Raw genomic sequence first — 15,395 nt, 5'->3', positions numbered from 1 at the left:
CCTAGATGAGTTGTTGTAGAAAGACAACCTCATTGAACATTAGATCACTTGGCCAGAAACAAACCGGAGTGTCCTTCCGGGTCAAAAATTCATCTTAAACAAATCCAACTTGATTTCAAATTCATCTTAGATCCGGAGTGTTATAAGAATGGGCCAAAGAAGGGCCTAAATCAGTACTCCTTATAAGATGATGGGTTAGTTATGCTGGCCCAATGAATTTGGATTGGACCCATGGAATTCGGTTTGTTTTCCCTCCCAATTCTCTGGTTCACTCTAAAGAAATGGCAACGACTTTTTGAACGTCCAAGAGATTCAAGACTGAAAGGCTCAACTCAATCAAAGATACTCCAACGCTTTAATCTCTTTCCTTCCTGTATGCAACGCTAGAATGCCTTCTCTTTTGCTCTTCTGGGTCCATTTCTTTCTCTTCTTTGACTTCATTTTTCCCTCACTTTCTGGCCCGTTCTTTCCTGAAAAGAATCTCACCCTCTTTGGTGACGCCTACTTCAGAAACAATGTCATTGGTCTCACCCAAGAACTCAGCTGCCTCTCTTCTTCTTCTTCCCCTTCTCCTCCTCCTCCTTCTTCTTCTTCTGCGGTTGGAAGAGCTTTCTACGTCTACCCAATTCGTTTTCTTGATTCTACCACCAACTCCACCGCTTCTTTCTCGTGCCGTTTCTCCTTCTCCATCATACCTTCTTCACTCTGCCCCTCCGGCGATGGGATTGCGTTTTTGATAACTTCCAATGCCGAATCTTTCAGCTCTTCTCGTGGCTATATGGGTCTTCCGGACCAGGCCTTATACGCGCAAGACCCGTTTTTCGCTGTGGAATTTGATACCAGTTACGATCCTTCGCTTGGCGACATCAATGGGAATCATGTAGGCATCGATGTCAGCACCATCATATCAGCCGCTTCGGTTGATGTATTTTCGAGTGGGATCGATTTGAAAAGTGGTAGACAGATTACGGCTTGGATTGAGTACAGAGATGCCATGAAAATGATCCGGGTGTGGGTCGGGTACTCGCACATTAGGCCTCCAAGTCCGATTCTTGTTACCCAGATTGACCTCTCCAATCAATTCAAGGAGTTCATGCATGTTGGGTTCTCTGCTTCTAATGGGCAGGGCGCTTCAATTCATGTAATTGATCATTGGCAATTCAAAACTTTTGGGTCTCTCCCCTCAACGATTCCGGCGGATACCAGCGAAGAAGGGGACTGTTTCATATGCTTTTCGGAGGAACCGAGCAGCTCTGCTGATTATTATGCAAGAAGAAAGAAGGTAGAAGAAATAGCCTTTGGATTGGGAGGATTAGGTGCATTTGTCTTCTCCGCAGTTGCAATTTTCGCTGTGATCTGTTTTTTCTTGATAAAGAAAAGAGTTCATATCAGAAAATGCAAAGAACGCCTAAATTGTAAAGTTCAAACGAACAGAGTACCGGGAAGGCTGTCACTTGCAGAGATAAAATCAGCTACAATGGCGTTTAATCCAAGCAGAATTGTTGGGGAAGGAGCATCAGCTACGGTTTATAGAGGGTCTCTTCCATCGGGGCGAGAGGTGGCTGTTAAAAGGTTTGAGAGAGCCAATAGGATGGATTGTATGCGCAATCCTTTCACCACTGAGTTTGCAACAATGGTTGGTTGCTTAAGGCACAAGAATTTGGTTCAGCTTCAAGGATGGTGCTGCGAGAGAAATGAACTCGTCCTGGTTTATGAGTACTTGCCCAAAGGAAGCCTCAACAAAGTTCTTCACAAACATTCAAATTCAGCGATTGTTCTGTCATGGAACCAAAGGCTTAGTATAGTTCTTGGCGTTGCATCTGCTCTGACGTATCTTCATGAAGAATGCGAGAGGCAAATAATCCACAGAGATGTCAAGACTTGCAACATAATGCTTGATGCCGAGTTCAACGCAAAACTTGGAGATTTTGGTTTGGCAGAAGTCTATGAACATAGTTCTGTTACAAGGGATGCTACTATACCTGCAGGAACTATGGGTTACCTTGCTCCTGAATATGTCTATTCCGGTGTTCCGACGAAGAAAACCGATGTTTACAGCTTTGGAGTTGTGGTGTTGGAGGTTGCAACAGGGAGAAGACCTGTTGATGATGGTGGAAAAGTGCTTGTGGATTTGGTTTGGGAGTTGTGGGGAAAGGGGAAACTAATTGAGGCTGCTGATCGCAGGTTGATGGGAAAGTTTGATGTGGTGGAGATGGAGAGGATGCTTCTGGTGGGTCTTTCGTGTGCTCACCCAGATCACGAGAAGAGGCCGCCGGTGAAGGAAGCAGCAAGGATTCTTAGAGGAGAAGCGCCACTTCCATTGTTGCCGGCGAGGAAACCAAGAGTTAAGATTCGGCCTGTTTTGCCTGATGATTCTTCTGCTGAAGATTGTCAGAGTCTTGATGACCTGCCGTGGATGACTCCTAAGAGCCATCTTAGCAAGGATTAGCTTCATCAGAGATGGCCACGAGACTTCAAATTTGAAGTGTATGATTTCTTTGTTGGTATTCTTTAGCAACAAAGAAATTCTTTAGCAAATCCCTTCTCGATTTTGAGGTCAATCAGTCTTTTTTTTTTTTTTTTTTTTTTTTTAATCATTTAGTATATTTGAACGTGGAAATTTATAATACTATGAATATTAAATGCAGACGTGGTTCGGTCTATGACCTACGTTCACAGATAAAGTTCAAAGGGCTACATTATGTTCTTATTGCTTGATTGTTTACAATACAAAATACTTTATTACGTAATCAAATCTCATAATTTAGGATGATCAAATCCCTAAAATTAGGCTAATCTAATCTTTACCAATCTTCATCAAATTCCTAATTTTAAGGTCATTCAAATATACTATAACAAAATTATTTGGATTATCATTGGTATATGCTTGGATACCGCACCACAGAAAACAGAACACCATAGTGTATTTTAAAGATTTTCTATGAGTCCATTTTGTCTTCCTTTTTCACAAGGACAAGTTATTTTATTGTGCAATTTTGCAATTTTGCTTTGCTTATTGAACTTTTGCCACCGACCATTTCCAAACCTCTACTGACTTCTGCAAAGCCTATCTGGTATTAGGCAAATCACATAGTATTAAGTAAAAATGAGTGGTAATAAAGACATACTATGTGGTAATTCCTTCAAAGTTTCCGAAAGTAGAGAGAATCCAAGACCTTTTTTATCTTGAAATTTCGCTTGAGGCTTCCAATAAATTCCGGATAAGTTGGTTTAGTTTACATTAAATGCCGAATGGGCTGGGTATTGAATCCAGGGCCTGAAAACTGAAGATGGGCTTTTGTTTCGAACATGTTACAGAAGCCCAAACTTGAACTCCAACTGGGTACAGTTTCGAGTTTGGATTCTAGTAGAGACAGAGTGCAAGGTTGACTCTATTCATTCTTCTTGGGTTTAAGTATCGGCTCCAAACTCTTGAAGTTTGTCTCTTTCCCATCACTTTCTCTGTTTCTTTCTCTGACGTCACTTTCTCGAGAAAATTTACCGAGTCTTGAATAACGCTCCACTATGGTTAGTTTTTTTCACTTCAGTTTCTATTTTTCCGTTGTTTCTCACACATTGGGTTGGCCGAATATGCTTGAATATGTGCTTAAATCTCTAAAATCCTTTAGTTTATTTTGGGATGGAAGAGCTTTTCTGTTCATACTCCGCAAGTATGGGAAATATGGCCGAATATGCTTGCATGCTGGGGGCGGGACTACCCCTGCCTTTGAGAGAAGCAGGGGAGTTGGGTGGGGTGCGAATATGCTTGCATGCTGGGAGCGGAGGGGGTGTTGGGGTGGTCCAGGCCCTCACAATATTTTAGAAATGACACAAAAAAAATTGAAAATTTCTTCTGGACCCCTAAAATTATTTTTTACCTCCAAAATTTGTATTTCTTAAGTTTTGTTCCCCCTCTTCTAATATTCTAGTTCCGCATTGCATGTGTGCTTAAATCTCTAAAATCCTTTAGTATATTTTGGGATGGAAGAGCGTTTCTGTTTATACTGTGCAATTATGGAAAATATGTGTTGTATATGCAGGGGAAATATGTGCCATTCTCTGAACAAGTTTTTTAAGCATTATGCGGAAATTCATTTACTTGTTTATACTCTACAATTATAGGGTTTCTGTTCGTGTTATTGCAATGATCTTTCTTGACAATTTTGTTCTCCTAAGCTGAAAAAAAGTTGAGCTTGGTGATTTCTTAGTGTTATTGGAATATTTTGTTAATTGTTAAGCTGACTGATCACAATTATTCCTCTCCTGCAATTTCTGGTTCAAAAGCACATCACTAATGTTCTTAAGCCGGGCAGCATCCCTCCCATAACTCATCGATGCTCCACTAAATGCTTGTTTGCTGGAATGGAAGTTAATGGGCAGCATCTCTGATTCTCTCCCATAACTCACCAATCACCATACTCCACTAAAGGACCGTAGTCTGGAAAGGAAGTTAACAAATAGATAAAGAAATGGTTCATTTCCAAGACACGATGTTGCTAAGATTCTTTTAGTATTATATTCCATTATTCAAGTTAATGATGTACATTCTTTAATGTTTAGTTTACTGTATGTATGGGTGTTAGCACCTCTTGTAACCAATCAAGCAATTCTACTAGTTCAATACAAAAGTCTTTTATTAATGAGTTCCAGGTTAATCATTTCTAAATACTGCATTTTTGCTGTAATCCCTTTGTAGCTCTTTGATGCTTTTCTTTTGAGCTTGGCAGGCTGGCTTTGTTAATCATGAAGCACATTATGGTGGTGGGTGCTTTAGAATCGTTGTAAAGTTGATTCAGTTTAAGATAAAATAAAATCAATTTTTTAATGGGTAAATTTTATATTTCTGTCAATATATGAATTAGAAATGGAAGCATTGGTATTTTACTTCCAACATATGAAACTCTGTTGATTGAATAGGTAATCTAGAAATTTTTTATGTACTTCATCTTTCCAAATAGCAGATTAGAAAGAAAAGAGGGGCGGGGGGTTGAGGACATTTGCTTCCTTGGGATATTCATGTAGCAAAGCTCCATCTAATCTATTGTTCACTTCCACATCATATTTGCTTATGAGGTTTTCTTGTGGTTATTAATGCATAAGCATGCATGTACCCATTTGATTTTAACATTTGTGAAGGTCGTTTATTCTAGATATCCTTATCCTTGACAAGGCAATATATTTAGGGTGGGTTATAATGATGCGTCTTTGGTGTGGATTTGGGACCTAGTCTGTGTTTATATATATATGTGTGTGTGTGTGTTACTGATTCATAGATATATGACAAACAGGCTGCAATAAATGTGTGCTTTGTTGTTGCAGGTGACTATTTGTCAGAAGTGTGGTGACAGTGGGTGGGATGTTGCTTTGATCTACTGTGACAATTGTCAGGTTTATGCTGAGCATCGGTATGAATTATTTATAGTGTCTTTGTGGTGGTATGCATTGGCAATGTGTGTGTCTAAGTCTGTCTGGGAGTGTACCTCTTTGCGGCATGTAAACATGAGTATATAGAGGTGTGGATGCTGTTTATTCGAATGCCCTGTGGACGTGATATAAGTGTTTCATCTCCATGGTATTAATTGTTGGAACACAGAAGAATAACTATATAAGTGTTTCATCTCCATGGTATTAAGTGTTGGAACACAGAAGGATAACTAAAAGAACACTCCAAGATTGAAGTTGTGCCGCTCCTTGAATTCATACTTTTATTAGTTTGACTCATTTCAATTGCTTTGAAAAAACTTCTTTGCCTGAATTGCATGTTAAAAGGAACGCATTTCATATTTTGGTCATAATTATTTTGCTGGAAATGGGCTGTTGTTTTACTCTTGCCTTCTCATTTTTGTTTCCCCAGGTATTGCTTGGATGTACTGCCCAAAACATTTGATGAATATGTTACTTGGTTTTGCGAGGATTGTGAACCAAAAGTTGGAAAGCTATCTACTATCAACAAAGCTAGTCCTCTCCCTTCTGCAATAAATCATCCTATAAATTCAGTAAATGTGCAAGCAACCCAATCTGGAATAGAATTAAAGAAAAAGAATTGTTCCCAAATATTGAAGAAGTCCAAGAAGGTTAAAAAGAAGAAATTAAAGGTCTTCACTGACTGTTTGGCTAAAGCAACCATGCGAATATGTGAAAATAGCCCTTCCCTTCTGCCTAATGAGACGCATTGTGGTAAGATACGTGAAAAGGATCAGAAGCTTGGACAGGATTTGAGACTAGTACTTTCAGAGGATGCCGATTCCAATGACGAGGTTGGATATCTTAACAATTCTCTTCAATTGCGTGAGATGCATTGTGGTGAGAATTGTGAAGGTCAGAAGTCAGGGCGAGAGGCAAGAGTGGTGGCTGAATCTGTTAACCCTTCTCTTCGATGCAATGAGATGCATTATAGTGAGAATTGTGAAAAAGTTCAGAAGCTTGGACTGGATCTGAAAAATAAAACCAATGCTGATGTAGAAGCTGAATCTGTTAAAACCTCCCAAATAGTTATGCATTACCCTTCCAACATCTTAGAACCCAAATGTCATGTCCCTTCACAGCCTATCATTGATCCTATCTGGAGGTACTCAATTCCCCCTGAATTTATTGTCAAGTTTATATTTGCACATGTTATGCTGGCTGTAAACTTGTGTGTGCTGCTTTTTCTTATTGACAGAGGAAGTTTATCCATCTGCAATAAAATTTTTGGCACTGTTGGCCTTGTAGCTCATTTGTCTAACTTAGCATGCCCTAAAGTCTTCGAGGAGGCGAAATTGATACCAAGGATGCTTTCCGCAGAATTGCGTTGTAGGTCTGGTTTGTGGCCAAAAGGTTTTGGGAAGAGGGGCCCAACCGATCAGAGTATCGCTCTTTATTTCTTTCCGGAAAACGAAAGGTGATGGTTTGATCAATGTTCTATCAACTTCCTCTCATTTTTTCCGATCAGGCTCCTCTAGATGGTAATGTTACATTGTTACAGTTATGAAAAGGCTTTTCAGATCCTGGTGGATAGCATGATTGGCCAAGACCTTGCCCTAAGATCCGTGGCGCAAAATGCAGAACTTTTGGTTTTCTCTTCCAAATTACTGCCTCCACAATATTGGAGTGAGCTCAATTTTCTTTTTTGTTTGCTGAGAAGCTATCTTGACTCTACTTTATCTTCTACTTTGTTTTTCTGCATAAAGTTAAACTAGTTCTTGACTTATTTGATCTGCAGAATTTCAGGGGAAATTTTACTTATGGGGAGTTTTTAGGAAAAAGCAGGCTTTTGGTGTAACAAATACAGCGGTCCATGAAGTGGAGGAAAACCGTACAAGTGCCATAACCTGGGATCGGAGGAGTCCTGTGGGTCCTTTAAGCAACAGTGGTAGTTATGGTTCTAGCTCGCTATATTCTATCCGTGCTTCAGTGTTTTGATTTTGTTCATCACAACTTGTATAGTGTTTAGGGTCTCTTTCTTTCCATTTTGCCCCTCCCCGCTCTCCCTTCTTCCCACTCCCTTGGTCTCTTTTGTTCTTCTTTTTTCTTTTTTCATTTTTGTAGGTGAGGTGGGGTGGGGTGGGGTGGGGTGGGATTGCCAAAAGAAAATGTAGTCACTTAGCCTGGCAATGCTGATTTTGAGAACTCTTCAGGGAACATGGCCATGCATGTGGAACAGGAATTGGCAAGTTTAATACTCTCAGAAAATCCTTGAGTGTGTCAAGAATATACATGACAGTAGATCTGATGCTTTGAAGGTTCTCATATATATATATATATATATATATATATATATTATTTGACCAACACATAATGCCAGAACAAATAAATAAGGACAAAATGGTGCAAAATGAGTTTCACTTGTTTTGTTTGTTTTGGTTATTGGATTTTGGTTTTCAAAGGATTTTTCAGGTTTTTTGGAATCAATTTTCTAAAAACATAGCTGAAAAGGAAAAGCTTGAAGTCAAATGCATGTGTTTTACCGTTTTTAGCAAATGGTTATTAAATGTTTGATCACGTTTCAAGGACAGTTGAACACCTTTTTGTGTGTGGGGTTTTTTTTTTTTTTTTTTTTTAAATAACATTGAAAACATTTCGAAAAAATGGGCCCTTAGCTTTCTAATCATTTAGGAAAATGGGCCGTTAAACTAGTAATTTATTTACCTTTTGACTATTTTCATCTTGACAAGATTCTCGAGTTTCTCACTAACTTTTAAAAACCAAATAAATGGCTGCTCAACGACAATTAAAAAAAGTAAAAGTTAAAACCTCTATTAATAGGAACAGGATCCTCTCCAATCCATAATGGATTGGAGAATATTCAGTTTATGGTCAAGATCTCTTTTAAGAAATTCTGGCCATAAACTGTATATTCTTATGAACTGGAGAGGAGCCTATTCCCTATTAATAGGAGTTAATTATTGTGATTTGACTTTCATGCGGTTATTAAAATGCGGGATCTTAAATATTGGATCCTTTGCAAAACTAGATTCTAAGAATTTATTGGATTTCAAAGATACCAGGGATGAGTAGAAGTGGCCATAGACCCATGGGCAATGGCATGTTTGCCAAAGGATTGGTCCCGAGCCAAAAAATTCATTTCAAAATTTACTCTAATTTTTTTACTTTTTATTTCATATCAATCACTTTTTATTATTATTTAACTAAATAAAAAAATCACTACTAAACATTTTTTTGACTTTTTCATACAAAATATTTTTACTTTTTTTCTCATATCAATTAAATTTGCTACAATTTTAATCTATTCCCTTTTTCAAGTCCTTTACCAGACACACCCATGTGTTTGTTTGTTTAACCTAGCAAAAGTAAAAGACAATAAATTGCATGATTTTTTAATTTTTTAATTTTGTTCTTGGGATTGGGGGAGGAGTTCTTGGGTAGCCAAGAAACCCACTTGCATTTTCGACCAAGAAAAGAAAACATGAGAGTTGTTAGCAACTTTTTTTATGTTCTTGGGAAGAAAGAAAGAGTGAGGACAAGTTGCACACCCCACTTGGGCCTTAAAACTTATTTTAGGAGGAGTAAGATAAGTATAAAATTTAAGTCAAGTCAAGATAGGAATAAATGTTAAGGTCAAATCTTATTACGAGATTTCTTCTCTTTTAAATTCGTTTGTTTGATGAAGAGTACCTCTCCCCAAAATGAGATGGGTACGTTGTCACTTTTCGCTACAACTCAAGCTAATGGTGCAATTATGACAGCTGGTGCGATGAGCATAAGGTTTTTTTTTTTGTTTTGTTTTTTTTTTTTTTTTTCAAGCCAGTGATGTACGACAAAAAACAAAACAAAACGACGAACTTAATATCACTAATAAGGACAACTATCACAACTGATGCAATGAAAATGCTTTCATGTTGGTCAATGGAGGTGGCCGAATTATGATCATCTCCAGTTAATTTGAATATAAGAATATCTAGTTAGTTTTATTTGAGATGTATATTGGAGATGATCTTGTTCTGAGGCGGCTCATCTGTAGAGATTGTATATAGGGCAGTTTGCACGGCAATAAATTTTACAGATGGTCGTCGCCGACAGCTAGCAAAGCAAATACCAAATGAATGGAAATTGTTCACATCGTTGTCTCTCAAGGAACATGACTATGAAGTCTGTACAATCAAATCCAAGATTGTTTAAGTTATTCCAACCAAAATCCAACTTTTGCAACTTCTAAAGTACTAAAAAAAAGAAAACTTACAATATGGTTTATAGTGTGAGCAGCTGGTTTTTCCTTCCTAAACGTGTTCTTATCTAACTACTCCCATATTGCTTTAGAAAAAGGAAAATTATAAAAAAATACACAAGTGATTGACTTTTCAACCCCCAAATGCTGGTGTTCATACAGCCTACCCGATTAAGAGCAACCATACTTCCTTACCTTCTAGATGGTAATTGGGCAAGTAAAAGGTTAATGTCGTTGTCAATATGAAAAGTTAGTCACGTTGTTTTACTAAATTGAATTATAGAAGAATAATTGAATGGATCTTTCTTTAATATTTCTTGTGAAATTAGTGATTCACATCTTGGCAAGTCCATGCATTTGGCACCTTGAGCAAAAGTCAAGGTGGGTAAAATTAAAGGAGCAAATCTAGCAGCCGGATGAATATATATACATATTTTAGCATGTTCCAGCTGTGTTTTTGGTTGAAGGTGAGGATAGAAGCTTTGCAAGACCCTCGCATGTTGTCGGTTCGAGCGAAGCTGTGGTAGTTTTGATAGAAGATAATTGAAGTCTTAAACTCTATTTAGGGTCCGTTTGGGAGTACCTTTCTTTAAAAAGTAATTTGTGTTTTTAAACCAAATTGCAATTTTAGAGTGTTTGGAATTGCGATTTTAAAAATACAAATTTTAAAATCGTGAAAAAATATGCGATTTCTATAAGCTAATTAGGGGGTACTTATTTGAAGAAGGTGCAAATTTAAACTAAAATCACAATTTCCCTTAAAACAATATTTGGCTCAATATTTACCTATTTGGCCATGAAACCGCAATTATATGCTAATGTTATCTAAACACTCAATTGATAAAGAAAAGTACTTCTTAACATGTTTTACCAAACGCCTATATGATTTTAAAAAATAGCGATTTAAAAAACACGATTTTTAAAAACGTAATTTTTAAAATTGCACTTACTGAAATCGCACTCCCAAATGGGCCCTTAAGCACAATAAAGTTGGCTTGACTGCCCAATTGTTATAAACACATAGGGTTTTGAGTTGCATTTAGTAGTATTTTTTTTTTTTCTAAGCAAGTATTTAGTCTTATATACTTGAGTTAGGGTTGAGTCTAATTTAAGAATACAAGTTTATAAACGATTAAATGTGGTCCAACAAGATTGGTTGAAGCAAAACTGCCATATATTTTGATTATGACATAAGATGAAGGCAAGTTTGGTGGCACTGAAAAGTTGATTCAAAAAAAAAAAAAAAAAAAAAAATAGAAAAGTTGATTCAAAGGTATATTATTTTGTATTTCAGGAAAAAACATTTCAATTCTAATGCATTGTGGCAATTAAGTCATAATTTTTTTAAATGCATATAAATATATTCTGAATAATTACAGTGTAGCCCCCTTGTCACATACACTTTAATTAGATACAAATTAAGGTATTTGGCAATTTATTCCAAAGAAGGAATCATTTGTAATTTAGTGGAATCATAATTGGAATTGAATTCTTACTTAATGAGATGAAGAAATAAGGTAAAGTTCAAATTGAGAGTCTTTGACCTAGCCTATAAATAAAGAGCACGTGTATTCCATTTATAAGACCTTGTTGGGCACAGGTTAGAAGATACATCTCTCTAAAATTTATTCAAGTATTTATTGTGGAGGCTCTTTATTTCACTTGAACAAATATATATGGATGGAGGTAATTTTAAATTTTTCACTTCGTATGCTAGTATATTATTATTTTATATAATATTATGTGATATTAGAGGATTTGAACCGAGTGGAAGTGATTATCCTCAAAAGATAAAATCTTAAGAAGCACGAGAGTTCACTAAATTGCCTTTAGAGGAATATCTTTTATTGTGCTTAGAGAAAATCAAATTGATTGCCTTGGACCACAATTAGTTCTAGTGTAGCCAACTCATGAAGAACAGGTTTATGATGAACCTGCTCAAACTTTGCAAACTATATAGGAAGTAGGATTAAGAATATCCTCTTGAATAAGGAGACCAATCGTAGTGATATGTTGTATACCTCTTAGATATGATGTTGGATGATCCAAAATCGTTTTCTCAAGCCATGAGTGGAGATAACTCCACATTATGGTTCAATATCATAAAGGAAGAGATGAGAATAATTAAAGTATGGCCCACATGCCACATACGGTATAATTAGACACAAATTAAGATGTTCGGTAATTTACTCAAAATAAGAAATTATTTGTGAATGAAATTATAATTGGAGTTGATTTCTTATTTCTTTATGGGAGGAATAAATAAGGTACAATTATAATTGAAGGGTCGTCAAGTAGCCTATAAATAAAACATCTGTGTATTTCATCTATAAGGCATTATATATTGGGCATAGGCTAGAAGATACCTCTTTCTCTAAAATTTTATTTTGCGTATTCTAGTATATTATTATTTTATAAAAAAATACACTTTACCCACATAAATTACCATTACTTTCCACTTACGTCACCAAACTTTAAAAAATGGCATTTGGATACCTCAATTTAGTAATTACCATCTTTTGTTAAAAAAGCACTTTGTAAATATTACATGTTAAAATGGATGAAAAAGTGATTACGTATGCAGTGCATCACCACTTTATGTCTTTGTCCCCATAACACCTCAATTTTAACATTTTAGAATACCATAATTGCCCTCATTATAATTATTAAAAGATAAAAACAAATTGTGGGGGTGGTGAGGTGGTTCGGCCACCCTTTAGTTTTTTTTTTTTAGTCTACATTTGTTTATTTTTTAAACTAGTTTTTTATTTCTTGTTTTGAAAAATAAAATACGGTATTTTACGAAAGAGGAAGAAAAGTTGTCACATACGGCGCATATAGTCACTTTTTCGATCAATTTTAACGTCTAAAGTCATTGACGAGTAGCCTTTTTGACAATTCGGGATAGTTTGACGTATATATCCATCCATATGCTAGTTTTTTTAAGCTTGGTGACATAAATAAAAAAAGTGATAATAGCTTGAATTAAGGGCTAACATTTATCTTTCCTTTATTTTATATACCATCATACCAACCTTCCTCCTTCAATGCATGGTGGTCGGCGGCATGTCTTGCTTCCACAAGGTCAAACTTAGGGAGGATACGGTGAGTGATAATAGCTTGAATTAATAAGAGTTTTTTGGGGAGTTTGGGTTTTTTCTTTTTTTTTTGGGATAAGGTTGGATTTCATCCTCAACAACATGTTGCCGGTTGCCGAAGGAAAATTAGCATTAAGTAGCAAACCGCATTGCTGTTTAGGAGGCAAATCCAAAATTTGGGAAGGAAAAAAGCATGTAAAAGAGAGAAAGTAAGAAATGTGAATGGTGGAAATTACAAGGCACAATATATACATGACAAAAAAATGGAATGGGATAATTATGAGAAGGATGAAAATGATGAGGTGTACTTGAGCCAAAATTTCCCAGAAGAATGGCCCACAAAATTAAAAATTTCATAAAACAAGCAGACAATGTCATTAAGAAGTTTCCAACTACACATCCCCACCACCATGAATAGTAGTGCACCCTAAATCTATCATCATCTTCACCATTGATATCTATATGATCTCTATATCTCTCTCCGCTCTCAGAACAAAAACAAGAAACCGAGAATTAATCAAATATTATAGTCAAAGAAATTGTTGAATAAGTCCATGGATGGAGTAGTAGGGGAAGTCATGTAAATAAAGTTTGAAGGACTTGGCAAGAAACTACCTTCTACATGATTCTTGCTCCCATGAAGCACAGGGCTTAGATCATGAAAGAAGCTGCTAAGCGGGCCCGGATCAGATGATGGAGAGAAATAGTTTGATGGGATTGGTGGAAGTAAAGCCGGCCCCGGTGACAATATCCCCGGAATCAACGGACCCATCATCTCAATCCCATGAGAATTCTCTATCCCTTCCACATCCTGAATATGCTGTTTCTTCCCTTCAGGAGACCTTGCCTTCTCTATCGTCGCATAACGAGCCGCCGGTGATATTGCACCGCTTCTATAATCGTTTGAAGGAATATTATTGGTAGATGGATCGATTGATGAGGAAGAATATGAAGAAGAAGATGATGACGACGACAATCCGGTAAGTCGTTGAACTAGTGTCATGAAGTCACTAGGGCTTGTGTGGATTATCTTTGGCGAGACGGTGTAGATTATGACTGGTGGGCGGTGCTGATGAGGCTGTGGATGTGGCGGATGTAGCAGGGGCGCCAGCGGTGGTTTCTTGATCTTGTGGGAGTCTTTGTGCACCTTGAGAGGGGTGGGGCGGGGGCCTTGGAGCTCTCTTCTTGGTGATCTGTCCATGCTAAATTTTGAGGGCAGTTGAGAGAGAGGGAGAGAGAGATATTGAGGAAGTGATAATTTTGAAGGCATTATTGTTCTTGATTTTAATATAAGGAGAGGTTATATAGAGCTGACAAGAAATATTTAAGGAGAGGAAGTCAATGGAGTAGAGGGTTTAATCAAATATACATATATATAAATATAAATATAAAAGATCAAATATAGTATATATTTGGCCACTTGTAGGTGATGATAGTGTAGAATTGGTATATAATGGCCGGTTTCGTGGTGGTTTGGATGTTTGAACTTGTCTGAACTTTTACGGGAGTTTGAAAGGGTCATGTGCCACGTACGTGAGAGAGGGAGATCATGACGTAGCATGTGATATTCCAAACAAGCATGTATATAAATGAATTTTGTATCTTAACTCTAAATGTTTGGTCAACATGACTGAATTATACATTTTTGAGCAACCTATTATGTACCTATCTTATGGCGTGAGCTTCACAGCAGAGCCCTTCTAGGATTTATTAAGCTGATTTGACTGTGTTATGACTCTAAACAATTTAATTTATTTTTTATTTTTTATTTTTAAAATCACTTATAAAGCTTAATTTTACTTAATAAATAATGTGAGACTTAACACTACCCATGAGTGCCGGCTTTATAAACCACAAACTCTATATATGTAGGTGCTATTCATTTTTCCAATATGCAATCAGAGTACAATCATCCCTTTAAACCCATAACGTCCTCATCTGAGCCACATTATGCAAAGATTCAATATGATTTGGTGTTATTAGGTGCTGTTGATATCTAGGTTTTTTGGGGTGATAGTATATATAGATGTAAATATATATATAAACTACGACATGGTTCACATTGTTGAGTAGATATGCATGATGGTGGCTTTCCAAGACAAATGGTTGGAGCCCTAGCCTTATGGGTTTGCCCAAAGAAAGAAGACTATTGTTTAATTCGTTTCGCTGTTGAGTAATGTTATTCTTTACACTATATAATTTTTACATCAGTTTGATATATGCTAATGTGACTAATTTTAAGTGGTTGGCATTTTATTTAAGTGACTGACATAAAAAGCCAGTTAAAACATGTCGCATCAACTTGATATATATGAAGTTAACTAGTGTGAAAATTTAGTATGATCAAGATTAACATTACCGTATGCCAATGGTTAGATTTCCCTTACACTCAATATTACTGGTATATATGCATATAGGTTGCCAAAATTTATATCGCTCAGTTTTTTATTTTCAACTTTTCCAATTGGTTACAAGGTAGCCATATTTCCAATGAAGATAAAAAGTCTAGGTCAAAATGCCAGAATTAGAATTGTGCTCTTCCACTTGAGCTTTATTCCTCCTTTTCTTCAGGCCAATAGGAACTCATACGTCAAGGGAATGACTAGGCTTTTATATAATTTACCATACAAAGA

At 36.6% G+C, this 15,395-nt stretch overlaps 3 protein-coding genes across 4 annotated transcripts; 2 read left to right on the top strand and 1 right to left on the bottom strand.

Moving 5' to 3' along the window:
• Window positions 1-388: 388 nt before the first annotated feature.
• Window positions 389-2,449, top strand: LOC132183967 (L-type lectin-domain containing receptor kinase S.6). The gene has a single exon (XM_059597445.1). The coding sequence runs from the start codon at window positions 389-391 to the stop codon at window positions 2,447-2,449; it is 2,061 nt and encodes a 686-aa protein (XP_059453428.1).
• A 1,005-nt stretch (window positions 2,450-3,454) lies between these two features.
• Window positions 3,455-7,537, top strand: LOC132184940 (uncharacterized). 2 transcript variants are annotated; one of them, XM_059598733.1, is made up of 6 exons: window positions 3,455-3,528; window positions 5,320-5,405; window positions 5,855-6,568; window positions 6,662-6,880; window positions 6,965-7,089; window positions 7,202-7,537. In XM_059598733.1, the coding sequence occupies exons 1-6, from the start codon at window positions 3,526-3,528 to the stop codon at window positions 7,399-7,401; spliced, it is 1,347 nt and encodes a 448-aa protein (XP_059454716.1). In that variant the 5' UTR covers window positions 3,455-3,525; the 3' UTR covers window positions 7,402-7,537. The 2 variants fall into 2 exon arrangements, with proteins under 2 accessions (XP_059454716.1, XP_059454715.1); XM_059598732.1 differs by lacking the exon at window positions 3,455-3,528 and having other exon boundaries at window positions 4,987-5,405.
• A 5,538-nt stretch (window positions 7,538-13,075) lies between these two features.
• On the bottom strand, window positions 13,076-14,017 carry LOC132185616 (nuclear speckle RNA-binding protein B-like). The gene has a single exon (XM_059599374.1). It carries the CDS (start codon window positions 13,961-13,963, stop codon window positions 13,280-13,282), a length of 684 nt encoding a protein of 227 aa, XP_059455357.1. The 5' UTR covers window positions 13,964-14,017; the 3' UTR covers window positions 13,076-13,279.
• Window positions 14,018-15,395: the final 1,378 nt, after the last annotated feature.

This window comes from Corylus avellana, chromosome ca6 (assembly GCF_901000735.1).
Source record: "Corylus avellana chromosome ca6, CavTom2PMs-1.0".
Classification (NCBI taxonomy): Eukaryota; Viridiplantae; Streptophyta; class Magnoliopsida; order Fagales; family Betulaceae; genus Corylus; species Corylus avellana.
This window is presented reverse-complemented; position numbering and strand designations above follow the sequence as displayed.

What these genes read in the sequence shown, in the direction of transcription:
- LOC132183967 (XM_059597445.1), top strand. Translation starts at nt 389, where the DNA reads ATGCCTTCTCTTTTGCTCTTCTGGGTCCATTTCTTTCTCTTCTTTGAC.
- LOC132184940 (XM_059598732.1), top strand. Translation starts at nt 5,299, where the DNA reads ATGTGTGCTTTGTTGTTGCAGGTGACTATTTGTCAGAAGTGTGGTGAC. An exon ending in CAGGTTTATGCTGAGCATCG is followed by an intron (nt 5,406 to 5,854) that starts GTATGAATTATT and finishes TTGTTTCCCCAG; the next exon opens with GTATTGCTTGGATGTACTGC. An exon ending in TTCTTTCCGGAAAACGAAAG is followed by an intron (nt 6,881 to 6,964) that starts GTGATGGTTTGA and finishes ACATTGTTACAG; the next exon opens with TTATGAAAAGGCTTTTCAGA.
- LOC132185616 (XM_059599374.1), bottom strand. Translation starts at nt 13,963, where the DNA reads ATGGACAGATCACCAAGAAGAGAGCTCCAAGGCCCCCGCCCCACCCCT.